Here is a 19340-nt window from a genome sequence, read left to right as displayed (position 1 = left end):
TCCCACAGACTGTGATCCCTCCTTTTTAATCTGCATTCCCTCAGTACTAAGGTATTATTTGTACTTATTTTTCAATTTCTATTTGTTGGTATGTTGCTTAATTAAATATTTTCAGTGAGCAGTATTTTCAAAGAATATTCTTTGAGATGCTAGTCCCATGAGATACTCTCAATAAAAAGTTGGTGGGGGGGGGGATGTGCAGTGGTTAGATATGTTGGAGGAAGACTACATCCTTAATTATATACTCCTAGAAATTTTCAAAGTACATTAGAATATTAAAGGCTTTATAAAATTGTGCAATAAAGCAATCTAATTGTTTTCTAGGGCTTCCCAAATTAATTAGACCATGAAACCCTTTTATATTTTTGTTTTATGTTAACACACAGTTTTGTATTGGTTTCAGGATAATGATTCAGTGATTCTATACATTCCTCATCAAGAATCCCCTTTAACTACTTCAGGGGATCCTCACCTACCTCCCTCTGGCAACCATCAATTTGTTCTCTGTATTTAAGTCTTTTTGTTTGTTTGTTTGTTTGTCCTCTTTTTCTTTGTTGTTCATTTGTTTCTTAAATTCCACGTATGAGTGAAATCATGTGGTATTTGTCTTTCTGTCAGTGACTTATTTCATCTAGCATTACACTGTAGGTCCATCCATATTGTTGCAAATGGCAAAATCTCATTCTTTTTTGTAGCTGAATAATATTCCATTGTATATATACACTGCATCTTCTTTATTCATCCGTCAGTGGACGCTTGGGCTGCTTCCATGATTTGGCTATTGTAAATAATGCTGCAATAAACATAGGGGTGCATATATCTTTTCAAATTAGTGTTTTTGTATTTCTTGGGTAAATACCCAGTAGCAGAATTACAGGATCACATTTTTAATTTTTCGAGGAACCTCCATACTGTTTTCTGTAGTGGCTGTACCAGTTTACATTCCCACCAACAGTGCATGAGAGTTCCTTTTTCTTCACATCCTTACCAACACTTGTTATTTCTTGTATTTTTTATTTTAGCCATTTTGATAAGCGGAAGGTGATACCTCATTGTAGTTTTGATTTGATCAGTGATGTTGATCATCTTTTCATGTGCTCTGTTGGGCATCTGTATGTCTTCTTTGGAAAAATGTCTGTTCAGGTCCTCTGCCCATTTTCTAACTGGATTACTCGTGGGTTTGGCATTGAGTTGTATAAGTTTTTAAATATATTTTGGATAGTAACCCCTTATTGGATATATCATTTGCAAATATTGTCTCCCATTCGATAGGTTGCCTTCTTATTTTTGTTGATTGCTTCCTTCACTGTGCAAAAGCTTTTTATTTTGGTATAGACCCAAAGTTTAATTTTGCCTGTTTCCCCTGCCTGAAGAGACATATCTTAAAAAATGTTTCTATAGCCAATATCAAAGAAATGAATACCTGTTTTCTTCTAGGAGTTTTATCGTTTCAGGTCTCACATTTAGGTCTTTCATCCATTTTGAGTTTATTTTTGTGTATGGTGCAAGAACGTGGTCCAGTTTCATTCTTTTGTATGTAGCTGTCCAGTTTTCCCAGCACCATTTGTTGAAGAGACTGTCTTTTACCCGCTGCATATTCTTGCTTTCTTTGTTATAGATTAATTGACCATATAAAGTTTTATTTCTGGGCTCTCTATTCAGTTCTTTTGATTTATATGTCTGCTTTTTTGCCAGTGCTGTACTGTTTTGATTACTACAACTTTATAATGTATTTTGAAATCTAGGGTTCTGATACATCCAGCTTTGTTCTTCTATCTCAAGATTGCTTTGGCTATTTGGGGTCTTGTGTGGTTCCATACAAGTTTTAGTATTATTTGTTCTAGTTCCATGAAAAATGTTAATGTTTTGATAGGGATTATGTTAAATCTGTAGATTGCTTTGGGTAGTGTGGACATTTTAACAATATTGTTTTTCTGATCCATGAGCATGGAATATCTTTCCATTAGTTTGTGTCATCTGAGTTTCTGTCATCAGTGTTTCACAGTTTTTGGAGTAGAGGTCTTTCACCTACTTGGTTAAATTTATTTCTAGGTACCTTTATTATTTTTGGTGCAATTGTAAATTGGATTGTTTTCTTAAATTCTCTTTCTGCTACTTCATTATTAGCGTATAAAAATGTAACAGATTTCTGTATATTAATTGTGTATCCTGAGACCTTACTGAATTCATTTATCAGTTCTAGTAGGTTTTTTGTTTTTGTTTTGTTTTGTTTTTTGGTGGATTCTCCAACATAAAACCATTTTAAAACAATACATTTCTGGGGCACCTGGGTGGTGCAGTCGGTTAAGCATCCGACTCTTGGTTTTGGTTCAGATCGTGATCTCAGGGTCATGAGATTGGCCTGGTGTGAGGCTCTACACTCAGCATGGAGTCTGCTTGGGATTCTCTCTCCCTCTCCCTTGGCCCCTACCCCACCCCTGTGTGTGTGCTGTCTCTCTTTCTTTCAAATAAATAAGTATATCTTGAAACCATAATACATTTCTGGAAGTTACTTTGTTCTCTACATTTCACTAACACTGCCTTGGTCCAGGCCCCCCAGCGTATCTTGCTGGGACTACTGTAGTGGCTTCCTGTATGGCCTTTATGCCTTATGGAACTTTCAGTTTTAAAAAGTGTGGTTGGTTCCCTATCGACTTCGACTGAAAGTCTAAATTCTTTACCCTCTTTCCAGCTCATCTCAATTTTTAGCAGCCCTGGATATATCAAACCTGTTCAGGATTCCACTTTCCTTTTGTTCTAATTTCCCTGGAATTTCTCTTCTATTTCTGCCTTCCCTTTTCATCTGAGAAATTCCTACTTGTCAAAGAGTTTGTTCAAATCTTGGTTTCTCCGTCAAGTTTCCCTTGGTTCCTTAGGCTGATCCTTTTACCATGTTCCCTCTCTTTATACTTCCTCATAGAACTTGTCCCATTTTTATTGTCTACCTTGTTTTAGGCCGTGCTCCCCACATAATGGATGTGAGCCCTGAGTAGCTTTGAATTCTCATGCCTAGTAGTGTCTGGCACTTAGACAATAAATGCTTGTTAAAAAAATTAATGGCAAAAATAAAACAAAAATAAGTAAGTTTTCCTTAGAATTCCTATAAATGTCTTATATTTTAAAAGAAGCTTAATTGTAAATTGTATGTAATTACACTAATTTTGGGAACTGAGAATTTTTTAATAAGATTTATTTATTTGTTAGAGAATGAGCACACGAGCAGGGGGAAGGAGTGGAAGGAGGAGAGAATCTGGGACCCCTGGGTGGCACAGTTGGTTAAGCATCCGACTCTTGGTTTTGGCTCAGGTCATGATATCAGGGTGTTGAGATCAAACCCCTCTTAGGACTCCATGCTCAGCACGGAGTCTGCTAAAGTTTCTCTCCCTCTCTCACTCTCTCACTCTCTCTCTCACTCTCTCCTTCTCCCCCTCCCTGTGCTTGCTCATGCTCGCTCTCTCTAAAATAAATAAATCTTTAAAAAAGAAGAAGAAGAAGGAGAGAATCTCCAGCAACTCCCCGCTGATCACAGAGCCTGACGCAGGGCTCAATCCCATGACCCCAAGATCATGACCTGAGACAAAATCAACATTCGGATGCTTAATGGACTGAACCACCCAGGTGCCCCGGAGACTTAGAATTCTTTAAACTTTAGCTAAATAATTAAGTAAGTGTAAGACTTGAATACTACTAAAACTGAAAAATAATACTCTTTTTTCAATGTGAAGTTTAATTTGCTTTATTAAACAAATTTATAGTTGTTACTTGGGACTATGTAAATATGTTGACCATATAATCTAAGGAAAAGTAAGTTTCCCTCAATTTAAAAAAATTGGGTTCAGATCTATACTGTTATATGTACATTAGTGTATTCATTTCCTAGGGCTGCCAGAGCAAAGCACCACAGACTGCGTGGCTTAAAAACAATAGCACAGCTCTGGAGACTAGAAGTCCAAAATTAGGGTGTCAGCAGAACCATACTCCCTCTCAAGACTTTAGAGCAGGATCCTGCCTCTTAGCTTCTGGTGGATCCTAGCAATCCTTGGTAGCTCTTGGCTTGTCAGTGCCATCACTTCATTCCTTGCCTCCATCTTCACGTGGCTTTCCTCACAGCTTCACATTCTTCTCTTATCTCTGCATCCAAGTCTTCTCTCTCTCTCTCTCTTTCTCTCTCTTTTTTTGTTACATAAATTAACCCATTTATTATAGGCTAGCGATGTTTCAAATGGTGGAGCTTCTGCTGGTCTTTCAATTCCTTCAGTCTTCTGATGGCTGACTTACTGTGATGGCAGAAGTGGTGTTGTAGGTCCAGGCGCCACCAGCGACGGTTTTCATGCAGGAGCCACAATGCCAGATCCCCACAGCTCGTCTTTTCATCTTGATTTTGCCACAGAAGGACCAAGTGTACTTGGCGTGCTGGCTTATTTCAATCTTCTTCACCATTTTCCTGAGGGAGGCACCATAACGGGTCCCCTATTTACCCATGATTCCGACCTTCTTGGTGTGTTTAGCCATGTTGCCGCAAACTAGGTCTGGGCTAAAAAGACTTTATTTATTTATTTGAAAGAGAGAAACACAGCGAAAGAGGGAACCCAAGCAGGGGGAGTGGGAGAGGGAGAAGCAGGCTTCCCGCTGAGCAGGGAGCCCGATGCGGGGCTCGATCCCAGGACCCTGGGATCATGACCTGAGCCGAAGGCAGACGCCTAACGACTGAGCCACCCAGGCGCCCTGCCTTGTCCTCTGTCTTACAAAGGTGCTAAGTCAACAGGTGTAAGGCCCACCCTAATCCAATATGACCTCATCTCAACTTGATTATATCTGCAAAGACCCAATTTTCAAATAAGATAACATTTGCAGGTACCAGAGGTTAGGACTTGAACACAGTTCAACCCATTACAATTCGTTTTTGGTATGCTATAGAATTATATTCATTTTTGGTTTTCTGATTTTCCAGTATATAATGACTTTCTTAAACCCATATATATAGTTTTATATTAAGCCAATTTAAGTATCATTTCATTCTGATCTTAGATTTTAAAATTTCATTTTAGTCATAAAAATCTAGTGAAAAGCCAACGGACTTTTGGCAGGATGGACTATAGGCAGGTAAAATCAGACACGAATACAAAATTACTAACTTAATCATCTGAATAAGACTAAGTGTATATAATTGGGTTTGGGGTTATTATGTATGCTTTGTCTTAAATGAAAAAATAGAATATTTAACACTTAAAATCTCTATACCTTTCTTAGGTTTTATTGGTATTAGAAAGTACAAGATTAGCAAAATAATTCAGAGAAAACATGTCCGAGTTTAATTTTAACACATCATTACAACCATGTGTTTTTAAGTAAGATTAAATTGAGGACCAACAGAATAGTAAGTATTGTAGTTGATGTTATTTCATTATAACATTGCAGTGTTTATCTTGATCACAAGCTTTATTTTAGAAAATAAGAACACTAACAACTTTAATCTGAAGACTCAGATGGTTAGACTCTTGCTATATGTTAAAATTTAACATTTTGGGGCGCCTGGGTGGCTCATTTGTTTAAGCGACTGCCTTCGGCTCAGGTCATGATCCTGGAGTCCCTGGATCGAGTCCCGCATCGGGCTCCCTGCTCGGCAGGGAGTCTGCTTCTCCCTCTCACCCTCCCCCTTCTCATGTTCTATCTCTCTCTCATTCTCTCTCTCTCTCTCTTTCAAATAAATAAAATCTTAAAAAAAAAAAATTTAACATTTGGTTGCCTGGCTGGCTCAGATGGTGGAGCATGTGACTCTTGATCTTGGGATTGTAAATTTGAGCCCCATGTTGGGTGTAGAAATTAAAATAAAATATTTAAAAAGAAATTAAAAAAAACAAAATTTAACATTAAATTTTCTAATATTCCTAGATTTTTTGCATAGCACACTGATTTGAAGATTAGCCCTTTTTCCCCTTAAGATCGCAAATACTACAAAAATTGTAGCTGCAAATGTTTAAGTACAGGAATTGTGGAAAAGGATTATAGATAAACACTTAGAACTGAATGGTATAATGAGTGGAAAATTTAGGATAAAAAATTGAGAAATGTTAAAATTAAGAGATTTTATCCTCCCAAAATAGTCTTTAAAAAAAAAAATGCTAAACAAGGGGTGCCTGGGTGGCTCAGATGGTTAAGTTTCTGCCTTTGGCTCAGGTCATGATTCCAGGGTCCTGGGATCAAGCCCCACATTGGGCTCCCTGCTCAGTGGGGAGCCTGCTTCTCCCTCTCCCTCTGCCCAACCCCCCCCCCCCCACTGTGTGCACATGTTCTCTCTCTCAAAATAAATAAAATCTTAAAAAAAAAAAAAGAAATCTGCACTACAAACATCTTGTATACATTTGTTAATGGCTTTGGTTTGCTGCTTTTCCAGTTTGGGAGCTGGACAATATCAAACATGTACTCTAGATCATTTTTATCTTTTTTTTTTTTCATGTTTTGTGTCTGGTTTAACTGCTATATGCTTCAGACCATTTTTTACTCTGCCCATGAGCTGATTGCTTAATACGAGCAATAAGAGAAGGTTTAGAAAACATAGCTTCTGTCATAAAAATAAGTCCAACAGAGGTCTGTCTAGCTTCCATTCCCTTGAACTAGATTTCTAAATTTGGAAATTCTTATCCAGAAACCATGGACTCAAACCAATGAGCTAAATGGTATTATATCTGACTGCAGACACTAAATGTCTGAAGTTAAGCATGGGATAGTGTAATTCAGTAGCCATTGTAATAATAAAGCTAACTATTGTATTACTCTAATTTTAAATTTTAAATCAACTAAACTGTGGGGTGCATTTATTATTTTGGTAATTTTTTCTCTGATAAAAACAGAGAGATGGTTTTAAAAGGTATTTTATTTTCATAAATGAGTGTTAACATCTAACACTTTCTAGGGTTGATATTCCTGTTTAAAGTTTCAAACTCCTTTCCACACTTCAGATTTTAACTTGCTTTTCCATTATGCTTGCATTTTCTGCCATTTTTATTTCATTTCCTCTCCTGGAACTCCAGTTAGTGTATGTTGAACTACTTTGTATTGTCCCACAGATCTATGAGACTGTTCATTTTTCTTAAATTTATCCTTCCTTGTTCTTCAAATTAGTAATTTTTATTAATCTGTCAGTAGAACTATTAGTTATTATCTTGCTTACTGTAGAACTTCCATTTGGATTTTGTTTTACAGTTTCCACAGGCTCCCTGTCTGTCCACTCAGTAAGACCATGTTTTCGTTTAATTCTTTGAACATGATCATAAAAGCCACTTTGAAGCCTTTCTTAAATTCAACATCTGGGCCCACTTGGAGTCATTTTCTATTAACTGACTTTTTTCCCCCTGAACATGGGTTACATTTTCCTGTTGTTTGCTCGTTAACAATTCTGGATTCTATTGTGTTGAGGATTGTTGGGGTTCTTGTTTTTGGATTATTGGTTTTTTGCTTTACTAGGCAGTTAACTTTCCTGGACTCAGCTGCAAATTTGTCTCTTCTATATTGTGAAGCAACCGATATCTCTGTTCACTTTCTAGGATTTCCATATGCTACTTTTTTAGCTGATTCTCTTGGGTCTCCCCTACACATGTATGATTTGGCAGTCAGACAAGTGTTTGGGCAGAGATTGTGTTCAGATTTGGGGGCACAGTCTCTGTGGTTCCCTTATGTCCAGAGATTTCCCCCTTAATTTCCAGCTACCCTGTCAGCTTTGAGCTTTACCCCCTGGCACCTGAAACCAGTAAGGCTTCAGCTTTCTGCTACCTGAGCTGTGTACATTTGGGGAATAAACTCAGTTCTTAAAAAGTCTCAGAACTCGTCCATTAGAGTTCTGTCTTTCAAGAATAGATTCCTCTTTGGTCTCTGCCTGCTTTTTTGCCAGGCTTCCTCGGGGTCTTTCCATGCATGTAAGGGTTTAGCAATCAGCCAGGTACCTGGAGAGAGTTTATTTTCAGATTTTGGGTTTCAGCCCGTCAGCAGTTCATTCATTTCCAGATTTCCCCCTTAAATTTCCTCTTAAACTGTGCTCTTTGATCTCTAGCCCATAGAGGCTCTTTTCCTCTCATTCTTCCCCACTGTATTGCCATGAGAGTTTGGGGAAAGCCTGAATCTCACAAGTGTGTACACCTGCGAGTTGTAGCTTTTCAAGAGTAATTGCTGCTGCTGGCTTATGCTTTCTTTTAGATGTTTTCCAGTGCCTACAAATAGTTATTTTTACATTTTGTCCAGATTATATAATTGTTATCTGTGGGAGGGCTCTCAAGACTTCTTCACTTCACTACCATTACTGGAAATTCTTGCATTTTTATAGCTTTTCTGCAGTATTTGTTATGGCTATGGGTTTACAGCAGTAGGAGGGGCAACAGTGAAGGGCGAATATTTGCTAATTTCATTCCGAATGGAACTTGATGGGCTTTCCCCTGTTGATCTGCCCTTTTGAGTTTTTTTCCACTCAGCTATTAATATTCTAAATAGTTTCTAAAAATATACAAAGGACCATACTTAATTATCTCAATAAAACTTGTGACTTTCCTCAAAAAGCTTTGAGAATTTTAAGTCATGTTATAATTTACACTTTAAGATTTCATTTTTATATTGGCTAATTTAATACACTGGCTAATTTAATACAGATATTATATAAATTATAATTATGGAAGAACTATACTACTTATACTATAAATTTATACTGTTTATACTACAAATTTATACTGTTTATTCTATTTCCCTTGGGGGAAAATGAGGGTTTAGGCTGATTAAGTAAAAGAAGATCAAATTTTGTTAATATCATTGACATCACTTATTGGTTGAAATTTTGTGTATTTTAAGAAAATTATCTGCATATATGAAATCACTACTCATGAAATAACTTTTGAGGGGAAAGGAACTGATTATGAAATGTACTTTCTAACTTAATGAGTAGTATGAGTAATTGAAGTCTGCAGACAATCTCTAAATCTCAGTTATGAATTTCATCTTTTTCACCCATACTTTTTAGTTGTGCTGCTACTATAAAAGAATAGTTGAGAGTTATTGCATTTCTTATGCTCAGCCTTAATGGGATGTGTGAATTATGAGATAGCAAAGAGTCAGGAGCAGTTGGCTTAATTCGTTGGTTTCTGGAATAATTTGGATAATATTCCATACATTGGTTTATAGGACTAGTAAATTAAATTTACCATTTGACCATGTATTTTCCGCTTTGCAGTCTGTTCTTAGCATCTCATCAAAGAGTATACAGGTACCATTCCACAGTCAAAATACGATCCCCATCTTTGCTTGTGTTTTCCCATTCTGTGATAAGCTTTTTATATATACACAATATTTAAGATAAAGACAAATCTTTATGTCCCAAACCTTAGACAATTATATATTTCTTGATTGTATATTTTATCATCCTGTGCATTGCAATTTACCTATTTGAATGGAATAGTTTTTATTTGGTGAATATTTTCTTAATAGGTATTTCAAAGTCATATCAGTTTTTTAGGTAGTGTATTGAAAAGGTTCTTGAACTGAGGTTCAGAAATCGTGGGTCATGCCTGCCTCCACCATCAAGTACATGGCAGTTCCTTCATTTTATATAATCTCATGTTGGAAAAATTAATTTCTAGAAATAAAAACATGAATTCAAAGGTTTTATGTTTTTTTAAACAAAAGGAAGCCATTCTATGTGAATTAGTTGAACTCTTTGCCACTGCTTTGTTTCTGTAGCAACAATAAGCCACCCCTTTGATGGTAGTTAGCTTCAGTTATTCTGTACCAATGCCCAGTTTAAATCAGCCATGTTAAGCAAAAATGCTTATAAGAAATGTCATTTATTACATTGAAATTTATTTTAGATATTTGAGTAATGCTATGAAGGTAAAAATTGCATTTAAAAATTACTTCATTAGTAAAGTCTTGTGGGTTTGACATAGACTTTGGGTTTGTGGTTTTAAAATGTATTAACAATATTTTTGAGATATTGGTATATTCTGTATGTGAAATGCTATAGTTAAAGAGTAGATAAATGACCCAGAAGCTTGAAACATTTTTAGAATAGAAAATCAAATGCATGTCTAAACGGATTTGTTACTTTCATGCTCTTTTTATGTGTGCTAAAACTATGTTTTTGTATGACTTAAGGTATGTTTGTCTGAATTAATAATATAAAAAATAAAAGGGTAGAATATGAAGGACCCAGTATTCTGCTACCTCTTTGTGCCAGCTCTTTAAGACTAAAAAATTACTTTGTATCCTATTGACTCCAACATTTGAGTGATTACATTCTGAAACAACTCAGTGCAATAGTTCTCTTTAGCGGTGCTTTTGTTACACCCCATACAACTTTGTCCTTTTTTTTTTTTTTTTAAGATTTTATTTATTTGACAGAGAGACAGCAAGAGAAGGAACACAAGCAGGGGGAGTGGGAGAGGGAGAAACAGGCTTCCCACCGAGCAGGGAGCCCAATGCGGGGCTCCATCCCAGGACTCTGGGATCATGACCTGAGCCAAAGGCAGACGCTTAACGACTGAGCCACCCAGGCACCCCTAATTTTGCCCTTTCTTAATGAACGTTGCTTTCAGTGTGAGATGGCTGCCTTGGAAGCCAAACTCAGTAAGGTTAATGGTAACATTTAGTCCCCCAAAATTCTGCCATATGAGAGGTAGTTTTAGAATGATAGGGTTAGAGAGTATTTTGAGAGCATGCCCAAAGTCCAGCCTTCAGCCTACTAGTAATATCCATTAAGTAAAAACATAATAGCTTTCTTTTATGAACACTTGGCTATTGACTTCCTTTAATCTAGCTGGCCATACTGAAGAGCAATACTATGAGTAAATGATATCTAAGTACTTTTTGATATATATAAAAGTTTTTTTATCCTTTGGGAAAAAAACATTTTCCCCCTTTTTTTCTGGGGGATTGTCATGAAACAACACAATTGAGACTAAAAAGTGCAGATTAAGTAAATTATTTTTATAAAATGGTTTAGGCTTTGAGTAAGAAATACGTTTACTTTTCACAAGTCATCAGTACGTGTATGTGTGTATAACTGATCTTTATCAGTTGAAATGGAAAGGAATGTGTTGTTGATCTTTAAGGAGTATCTCTTAAGAACATAAAATCCTTAAAGTAATAATGAATAATTATGCTCATTGAAAAGTAAACCTTTACAAATTACTTTGAATATTTTATGATTTTATTTCTCATGGCTTTTCCTTTATGATAGAGAGTAAGTGTTCTTAAATGTTGCATGAAAACTACTGATAAATGTTATTTCTTAACTTTTTCTTTTTGGCAGCCAGAAACAGGTTGAGAAGTTGACTGAATTCTTGTCATTTGTTATAACTCATACCTCAGTTAATTGCTTGCTTGAATTATAGCCACCTGTTGTATTGACAATTCATAGTTATTGATGACTCAATCCTTATTAAGTACAGACTTTCTGTCTAGCATATATAGTATATTTGCCACTGACAGAAAATGTGCTTGAGTTTCGCTAATATGCACACTTCTAGTTTTACTCAAAATCTTGACATGTGAATACTGACAAAGTTCATGATACTAATGTTAATTCTGTAGAACTACGAAGAAAACAACTTAGACTTATACTGTATATCACCATTTACAAAGTACTTTGATTTTTAATAAGAACCCCATTCAGTAGGCAGGGCAGGCATTTTACAAGCCTCATTTGACAGTTGGGAAAAGTGAAACTCAGAAGTCAGATAATCTGCCCCATAGTCACACAGAAGTAGAAGCAAAATTTGGTCCTAGGTTTTGTGTCTTCAAGTTCCTCTCCACTATATTGCATCCTTCCCTGTGTATTTATCTTCCTAATCATCCTGTTGTTACAATGGTAGTGTTGGAATCAGAAACCTAAGACCAAGTTCCATGCTTGAGAAAAAGATCTCATCTGTGTGCTTCCTGCTGTGCAAAATCTTCTGCTGGTTAAGAAGATAATTTATGTCCCTCATTTCTTTTCAGTCATATGCATCTGAGAAACTGCACATTACTGCCTGTCACAAGGTGTGACATCTTTAACACTGCTTCTGCTCTTTTTTTTTTTTAATGTGGAAAACTTGGTTGCATGTTGATACAGAAAGTAATACATAAAGAAGAAAATGCTTTTTTAAAAGAATATATTTTATGACACATTTAAAGATTTTATTGTGGCAGAAAGAGTTGAATCACTGTTATTTTCATTCTTGAATAAAATGAGCTGCTTATTCTTTTTGTCCAAAACTGTCCTGCGGGTTCAGCTTTGTCATTTTGACTTTGCAGCAGTTAGAAGAAAAGAGTGAAGATCAAGAAGACAAGGAATGTTTGAAACAAGCAATAACAGCTTTGCTTAATGTTCAGAGTGGTATGGAAAAAATATGTTCTAAAAGTCTTGCAAAACGAAGACTGAGGTGAATATTTTTACCTTTTTAATAATCCTCCCTTTCACCCTGAATATTCTGGTATAAATTCAGGGATCCCAGTTCCCTCCTCACGTAAACAATGAAGAAAATAGTTTTAGTGACAAGCTTGGTCTTTCAGAGGAAGTGACATCAAAGCCAAGAGAATTTGTTATTGTTTGAAAAACCTTTCATATTTGTGCATTTTCCTTGAATACTCCCAGACAAGACCTCCTGAGAGTCAACTGGTAAGCTAAAGGAGAGACAGAGAAAAATGTCTTGAGTAGATTTATGTCAACATCATCGTTCTGTCAAAGTAAAATTCGTAGTGTCCTTTATTTTAGGGATTATGTAACTTGAGGTATTAATTCAGATAACATTGCTTCCACTTTCTTAATTATAATATGTGCATGTTTGTTAGCTTTAGGTCTTGTCCACTTAAACATTTCTAAATAATTTTTTAAGTCTTTTAAATTATTTTTTCACTATATTGGCTACTTTTTAATATTTGTCATTCTAAATATTTAGTAGCCAAGGTAGAAATAATCATTCCATAGCTAAATTTATAGAGTAGAATTTTGTCAATAGTCATTGTTCTTTTTAGAGCACTAAAAAAGTCTCTACTGTGTTGCTGTAGTTCCTAAAATGGTACAGTATTGTAACACTAATATATTTGGAGAATTAGTGAAAACCTTCTCGGTGCAACTTTTTAAAATGTACTTTTACATTGTCCTTTATTTACATGAATTCTAGATTGTTGTCTGTGCACTAATAATGTTTTTTTTACTTTATCCCAGTGAATCTGCATGTCGGTTTTATAGTCAGCAAATGAAGGGGAAACAACTAGCAATCAAGAAAATGAACGAGATTCAAAAGAATATTGATGGTTGGGAGGGAAAGGACATTGGACAGTGTTGCAATGAATTTATAATGGAAGGAACTCTTACACGTGTAGGAGCCAAACATGAGAGACACATATTTCTCTTTGATGGCTTAATGATTTGCTGTAAATCAAATCATGGGCAGCCAAGACTTCCTGGTGCTAGCAATGCAGAATATCGTCTTAAAGAAAAGTTTTTCATGCGAAAGGTACAAATTAATGACAAAGATGACACCAGTGAGTACAAGCATGCTTTTGAAATAATTTTAAAAGATGAAAATAGTGTTATATTTTCTGCCAAGTCAGCTGAAGAGAAAAACAATTGGATGGCAGCATTGATATCTTTACAATACCGGAGTACACTGGAAAGGATGCTTGATGTGACGATGCTGCAGGAAGAGAAGGAGGAGCAGATGAGGCTCCCTAGTGCTGATGTTTATAGATTTGCAGAGCCTGACTCTGAAGAGAATATAATATTTGAAGAAAACATGCAGCCCAAGGCTGGAATTCCAATTATCAAAGCGGGAACTGTTATTAAACTTATAGAGAGGCTCACATACCATATGTACGCAGGTAAGAAATAAAAAGTTGCCTGTCACTTTTATTTTCCTGCTTCCAGCTGATTTTCTTTGCTGCACAGGTCATTGTGCCTAAAATAGAAAGCAAACTAACAACAAAAGATCCTCCGCATTATTCCGAGTTCATTTTCCTTTGCCTAAAAATACTGCCATTTATACTTTTTCTACCACATTTACATATTATTTTTAACTTTACAACCAGAATTACAAATGAGCAAATAAAATCACTTGGCTAAATTTACCCAATTAGTGGCAGAAACAAAACTAAAAGTAGTGGTAAATCATCATCATTAGGGTCTAACAACCTTTACCTCTTCTTCTTTTTTCTTTCTTCTCCTTCCATTACTGAGATTATAAAGTCAGTAAAAATTTTGGTATACGTTCATCACCAAAATTGTGCTGGTAGTACAAATATGCACAGCATTGTTTTTTCTTAATTTCTATTCCTAAAACTTAATTAAGTTTAGCAATCCTGAAAGTCATTAAAGTTTTCAGTATTTGTTTGCATTTTACAACCAATGTCATTTAAAAAAACAATTTTACCTTAGCAGGGCAGTTTTTAGAGACAAACATGTCCAGACTACTTAGGAAGATCGGTAGAGGCCGAATCAAATGTAATGTTTGAGAGTTAAGGAACAAACATAATGATTCTTTTTTTAAAGTAATTTTATTTCTTCTGGTAAAGTAACCCATGATAATCCAATGTTCCTCAACCTTCAACTTCCCTACACAATAGAAAGCTTGGAAATTGGGCAATACTGTAGCGTATGGTATAGTGGAAAGAGCACCAAATCTGGATTTACACCCCACTCTATCACAGTTCCTTAAGGTCCCAGAATCTCAGTTTCCATCTCAAAAATCAACATCGCAACAGCAACCTTAGAATGTTATTGGAAAGAATAGATGAACTACAACATGTGAAAACTCTTTGTAAATCTAAATGTAAACTTACTTTCAAAGAATGTTTTTTATTACAAAGACATATAAACTCAAACATAACTCTTATAACATAAATGCTGTCCTTAAGTAGTTGAACGTGAAAGTTAACCTCCATCCCAAACTTCTTGCTTAAATATATTCCTATTTCTAGATGTGTTTCTGAGGGAGGTCGATTTTTTTGTTTGTTTTGTTTTTTCATTTTTTTAAAGTCCTCTAAATAGGGTCTCAGTTCTCTCTGGAAGCTGTTCTGGCACTAGTTAAATTAAACTTTTAAAGATACGCATTAACTAATCCACTGTAAGAAAGATGAATAGCATTTGATAATGTTGATCTGTTCGATTTGTTAAATGTCCAGTCAGAATTACTTAAATGGCCTGGAAACTATCAGGTCCTCTTTGCAAAAAAGTAAAATCAAGTTAGAATATTTTTATCAGTGATATCAAAGCACCTTTATGAATATAATGTTTCATTATCTCCACGTCTCTGGAATAAATAAGCCAGGGTTTTGTTTTGTTTTTAATTTTTATTTGGCCTCTATAATTGGTAGTTCTTTTGCTAGCCTTTTCCACAGTAAAATATTAGTGTTTTCTGTAGGCTATTAAAAGCAGTTTGGGGGCGCCTGGGTGGCTCAGTTGGTTAAGCGACTGCCTTCGGCTCAGGTCATGATCCTGGAGTCCCGGGATCGAGTCCCGCATCGGGCTCCCTGCTCAGCGGGGAGTCTGCTTCTCCCTCTGACCCTCCCCCCTCTCATGCTCCCTCTATCTCATTCTCTCTCTCAAATAAATAAATAAAATCTTTAAAAAATAAATAAATAAATAAAATAAAATAAAATAAAAGCAGTTTGGGTTCTCTAAAGAGATTCCATTTGGTAGTAGCAGGCAGTAGCTGAAACATGTTGAAGATAGTGTAAGAAGACTAGTCTGGGATTCCAATTTTACTATTGATTTTTCACCTAGAAACTTCTGCAGTCAGTGTATTCATTTTACTGACTCAAAAATGAAAAAACAAAGCACAGGAAAGTTAAATAAGCTGCCAGGATTTTACATGAAAAAGAAATAGATTATTCTGGTATCTTTTTAATATATAAAACTTTTTGAGAGGTACAATTATCAGCAATTAATATGACCAACCTGTTTTGTGATCTTCATCAACTTCTGTATACTGTTTAAGATCTAGAATACAACTACAAAAATGTTCATTAAGTTCCTCGAAATTTGTGGTTGCAAAATGCTTATTTCTTTGCCTTTTAAAGAATTTTTAAGGTTATACAAGCTCAGATTGCTCTTCTTGCCAAATTATTCTGATTTTTAAGGGTCTTAGAAGATTCACTGATTTCTTTAGCATAAGCATTCTAAACCGTTCATCCTTTTAAATTAAATACCTTTGTTTTGAGTTCTTAGACTGTTTAGAGTAAAATTAATCCTTGGATTTTTATCTACATAAGACAAAAGTTTTACTGTTTTTGGGGGTTTTTTTTCCTATAGAGCAGTATAAGTGGAAAGTGCTAAAGAAGACTCACTAGTGTTTACTATCACATGTCAGTAGTATTGGACTTGGAAAGCATTTTCAGATTCCAAATTTTTTAATATAATTGTTTCTGTAAAACTTGATTGTTGATGATAAAGGTTTTTTTTTTTAAACTGCTTGCTGCATTTCACAGAACTAACTTATTAGTAAGCAGTTGCAGAACTACAATTAAATATTTTCTGGGAACTGTGCTTTTTATTTTTTCAATGAGGACACTTTAAAACAAAACTTGAACAAGCATAGCTGAGAGTTTTTATGGAGTCTCTGGAGTTTTTCTCCTTAATGTACACGATGCTAGCCTAGTCTGTAGAATAGTACTTTTGCCTTGATGTCTTATTACTTTTGATAGTTGCTCTTACTTAATATTAACTTTTAGCTTTTGAATAGAATGGCATTTTAAATGGTTTTACTTCTAGTTAGTATAAAACACTGAAATTTCTAGATTTATAGGACTTTGCAAAGTTAAGTGTATTCACATTTAAATTGACAAGACTGTTTTACTTTTTTAAAAAATAAAAGTTTTTCAAAAATTCCTTTCATTAATTTCTTGAGGAATAAAATGCCAGTTTTAGAAATGTTGTGGCCAAGTTTTTTTTTTACATTTTTCTTTTCTATCTTCTTTTGAAGCTTAATTGAATATTTTAACATAGGTCATTAAGGTATATTACTGGTGTAACTGGAATACACAAGCAGCTGTCATGAGTTGTGGTTCACAATACCTACAAATTAGTATTAATTACTAGTTTATTTGGGCTCTTCTGTAAGGTCTGTCGCTGAACGTGTTACTGGCGATATGGAATGTGTTTTTAATAGATCATCTATGAACTCGTAAAACATGAAAGCAATTATTTTTTAAGGTCTCTTCCAGTTCAAATGTACTTTGAGTCCTTACTACAATAATAACAGATCAAGTTGCCATTTATTTTTAGAATTATTGGTCTGCTCTTTTTGCGGTAGTGGGGGGGAGCGGTTCAGTTGGTTGATAGATATTTTTATTGGAGAACATTCAGTGCAAAATGGGCTGAAATAAAGGCTAAAATATAACTTGCACATTTTTATTATGTTGTACAGAATTATAATAAAAGACATTGGCTGTAATATATGAGAAAATTTAATATCCACTAAGCACCACTTACAGACATTTTTTTAGGTTATGGATTGTTCAGAAATTGTCATAAAAACAGAAGAAAAACTGGTTTAACCTTACTTAATTCAGACTTCACTGTGGCTTTAGCCAACTTGATCCCTCAGGTGTTTTTAACAATAATTTTGAAACAGAGCTATAGATTTGCAGTGTTAGACAACAGGACCAATCCCTCAACTAATACACAAAAACCCAAGGCCCCTGAAAGTTATATGATTTTCCAGAAATCATACCAATTAATTGCAGAATGAGGACTAAAACTTAGGTTTCTTGATTCTTAATAGACTGTACTTTCCACCATGTTACAGTGACTCATGTAAGGCAAATTTTTTTCATTATTAAAATATATTTTTTATTATGTGTATCAAATAATAAAAATAGAGAGAATTTCTTGGTTGGTTTGAATTGCCAGTAATATAAATGGCTTGTTTCTTATTGGGCAAACACAGGTTCACTATGAAGATTTAAGCAGAGTAATTTTTTTCTCTTATTGAAATAGGTAATAATAGATAAACTTCCATTTTAATGCATAGATTTTAGTATACAGTTAGATATTGGGCATCATAATTTTAATTTTTAACAAAACAGTCTACTGGTGTTTGTAAAGGAAAGCTTTCTGGGAGAAAAAGTTAAATTTAGGTAAATTAGAAAATAATTAACTGTCACTTAAAAAGAAAAAAAGATTGCAACAGGGTCTTATGTGGAATCTGATTTATAGCTTGTCTCTCAGATCCAGTATTTCTGGACATAGACTAATTTGCTAACTGCATCAGAACTTTGGCATCCATTTCAAATGCTGGAGAGGGGACAGTATCTAGTCAGGTCATTCTGAATCTGGCAAGAATATGAAGAGACTTTCCTTAACCTACCTTAAGAGGACCACAAAGCAATATATGTAAAGAAGAAGAGATGAGAGTAGGAATTTTACTTCCGTTTCAGAGTTACGGGAAGGAAATAAAGTACAAATTAATTATTGAGACTTAAAACAACATGAGTAAAGAAATGTTTGGTAATGGTGTGTCTGGTTTGATAGTCTTATTTTAGAGAAATGAGGTGTCCTTGAGGCAGGGAAAATTCAGAACTGATATTATATGCAAATACAAGCTTTTCATATTGAAGTGTGGGAAAAAGGTGTTTCCCATGTGTGGTGAACTCTTTTCTAGAAAATGGTATTGAAAAAAATGTTAGCCGGTTGATAGTTTTCTTTAAAGTATTTATTGCTATTTTACGCCCTCAGAAAATCCTCAGAAACCTGCATTAGCTTTCTTTTGAGTTTGTGGCCTCTATAAATTCAGTTTGTGTGTCTTAACTTTAAAAAAAATCTTTTGAACAATTTTTGATCTATAGGGCAGTGCTGTTCTATTTTTAAACTCTCTGATAATTTTTTTAAGTGTTTGTGCGTCAGCATAGCGTCTGTTTCCTTTTTTAAGGAATTCAAGAGTGATTGTTTATAAATCCTTGTTGAGAAGCTTATTGTTTCTTGTGGCTTTTTAAATGGCTGTATTAAAGGGAGAATTATCACATGAACAGACATCCTGATTAACAGTGGTTCACTATGGGAGTGGGGGAGGGGCATTCTTGACATAAATAACTCCATGTAACAAATATTTCATGAATTTTCATTGACCTTGCCAAATAAAATGTCAAGTGTCAATCAAAATAGGTACCTAAGAAAAAAAGATTGAATTATCACCTCAAAGTTAGCATGCTGTCTTCTGAACATTAACCTAGGTATATTTTGAGTTCCTAAGATTTTGAAGAACTGTGCAGAGAAGTATTATCAAAGAACAGTTTTCAAGTGAAGGAGACAACGCAGCAGAAAAAAAGTCACTGCAGCTCCTGTTCGAAATAACCTGGACCAGGGATTTGATGGGAGAGTTGGCAGC

The 19340-nt window shown here is 35.0% G+C and overlaps 1 protein-coding gene and 1 pseudogene across 3 annotated transcripts in view; one reads left to right on the top strand and one right to left on the bottom strand.

Annotated features, from left to right (window-relative positions):
* SOS1 (SOS Ras/Rac guanine nucleotide exchange factor 1) overlaps window positions 1-19340 on the top strand; it is a 136657-nt gene that overhangs the window by 84377 nt on the left and 32940 nt on the right. For all 3 annotated transcript variants that reach the window (XM_078056214.1, XM_078056213.1, XM_078056215.1), the window contains exons 9-10: window positions 12271-12398; window positions 13184-13839. In XM_078056214.1, the coding sequence (XP_077912340.1) occupies window positions 12271-12398; window positions 13184-13839 (784 nt within the window). The remainder of the gene's footprint in view (window positions 1-12270; window positions 12399-13183; window positions 13840-19340) is intronic.
* LOC118520132 (large ribosomal subunit protein eL43 pseudogene) lies at window positions 4162-4512 on the bottom strand (annotated as a pseudogene).

The sequence above is a fragment of the Halichoerus grypus genome, chromosome 10 (assembly GCF_964656455.1).
Source record: "Halichoerus grypus chromosome 10, mHalGry1.hap1.1, whole genome shotgun sequence".
NCBI lineage: Eukaryota > Metazoa > Chordata > Mammalia > Carnivora > Phocidae > Halichoerus > Halichoerus grypus.
This window is presented reverse-complemented; position numbering and strand designations above follow the sequence as displayed.